The 1,726-nt window shown below is 50.5% G+C and overlaps 1 protein-coding gene across 1 annotated transcript; it reads left to right on the top strand.

Moving 5' to 3' along the window:
• Positions 1 to 110: 110 nt before the first annotated feature.
• Positions 111 to 1,082, top strand: LOC122192825 (keratin, type II cytoskeletal 59 kDa, component IV-like; the record flags this gene model as incomplete). Its single annotated transcript, XM_042893491.1, has 4 exons — positions 111 to 331; positions 610 to 644; positions 733 to 877; positions 950 to 1,082. Coding segments are annotated over 4 exons (534 nt in total), but the record flags the coding sequence as incomplete, so codon positions are not given.
• Between the last annotated feature and the right edge of the window lie 644 nt (positions 1,083 to 1,726).

Here is a 1,726-nt window from a genome sequence, read left to right as displayed (position 1 = left end):
TATTGACTTTGTTCAGTGTTGTCTTTTATCCTTGATCATTCAAGTTGTGTTTGAAGGCTTTTGTTAAAGAATGAAGTGTGTTCTGAGGGAGTGCCCTTCTCCTTCCTCAGAACCAGCAGCTGCAGGCAGCTATTGCTGAGGCAGAGGAGAGGGGTGAGATGGCCCTGAAGGATGCCAGGGTGAAACTGGAAGAGCTGGAAACTGCTCTGAGCAAGGACAAGGAGGACCTGGCTCGCCTGCTGAAGGAATACCAGGAGCTGCTGAACGTCAAGATTGCCCTGGATGTGGAGATTGCCATGTACAGGAAGCTGCTGGAGGGAGAGGAGAACAGGTACTATCCTTTATTTGCGTCTTCTTAACCTTTCTTGACAGTCCATGTGAAGATGAGGTCTTTACATATCCCTCTGGAGATAAACCTTATATATTACATTCAATGCAATTCTTAGCCAGAAACACAAATGTTTTCCACTTTTCTTATAATGGCACAAGTACAGTTGTGAAAATCAAAAAGAAGAGGGAACATATAGCTAGAGAATATAGCTAGGAGTATTGTTAGCCAAAAAAGCTATTATGCCCCCAAAGATTAACCCTTTCTGTTTCCTCTCACAGGCTGTGCAACGATGGGATGTCCAACGTCAATGTCTGTAAGTATCTGCAAAGCACCGGCAGGTTGCATCTCAACTGAAAAAAATCTTCCCACTGGCCCATTTATAACCACTATATCTCTTCCAGCTGTGGTAGGCAGGACCACCATCTCCGGAGGAAGAGGAGGCATGGGAGGAGGATTTGGAGGCAGCGGAATGGGTGGAGGATTTGGAGGCAGCGGCATGGGAGGAGGATTCGGAGGCAGCGGCATGGGAGGAGGAATGGGAGGAGTGTGTGGCTCAGGAGGAGGCTTTGGAGGTGGAAGCTCTGGTGGCAGCTGTGGAATGGGAGGAGGAATGTACAGCGCAGGCTTCTCCTCTGGAAGTGGAAGGATTTGCGGCTCTGGGGGTGGCAACTTCAGCTCCAGTGGGGGATCCTCCTCCATACGGAGATGCGTCACAACCACCTCTGTCAAGTCTTCAGGAGTGAGGTTCTGAGCCCTGAAGGCCGACTGAGAAAGAAACAAAGCATGTCCTCCCTTCCCCCCGCAGCAGCGCAGCCTCCTTAAATCCATCTCCGGTAGCCCACCATGAAACAAACTGTGTCCCTCATGGCCAGCATGAGCCAGCTGGTCTACCTGGCTTGTTCCCAGCATGGGAGCCTGGTGGCCGGGACACACTGCTCCACAGCCTCCTACTCAGTGAAGAAATAGCAGCCCGAGCAAAGTCTCACATGTGGATACCCCGTACGGAGAGCTGATTTCAAGGAGGAACCGCTCTGCCTTCCTTGCTGCATTGTACATTTCTGGCTGCCCTGTGGCAAACGTGTATAAAACCACTCTTTCTTCCTCTGTCCTGATGGCCGTAGCCCTGGGGTGCTTCTGCATGCAGTACATCCTGTTGCTTCCATTCACTTGTGTCATGGGTTGTGGCACATGAGGGGCAGACGGGACTCCTTCTGTGGCTGCAGGTGCCCAGAGGACTTTTTCTAATCAGAATCGAGCTTGCTTTTCTGTGCCAGGCCCCTGGTGACATGGAACAAGATGTATTGTCCCCACCTCCCTTCTTCTTCTGTTTGTGGTATGTCCTTGGGATGTTGCCATTCTCAATAAATTGCAGAGAACATTCACTATGTCTTGTTG

This window comes from Lagopus leucura, unplaced genomic scaffold (assembly GCF_019238085.1).
Source record: "Lagopus leucura isolate 7727_CA_CO unplaced genomic scaffold, USGS_WTPT01 48808-0_obj-0_obj, whole genome shotgun sequence".
Classification (NCBI taxonomy): domain Eukaryota; kingdom Metazoa; phylum Chordata; class Aves; order Galliformes; family Phasianidae; genus Lagopus; species Lagopus leucura.
The sequence above is the reverse complement of the archived record's forward strand: the minus strand, read 5'-3'. Positions and strand labels throughout refer to the sequence as shown.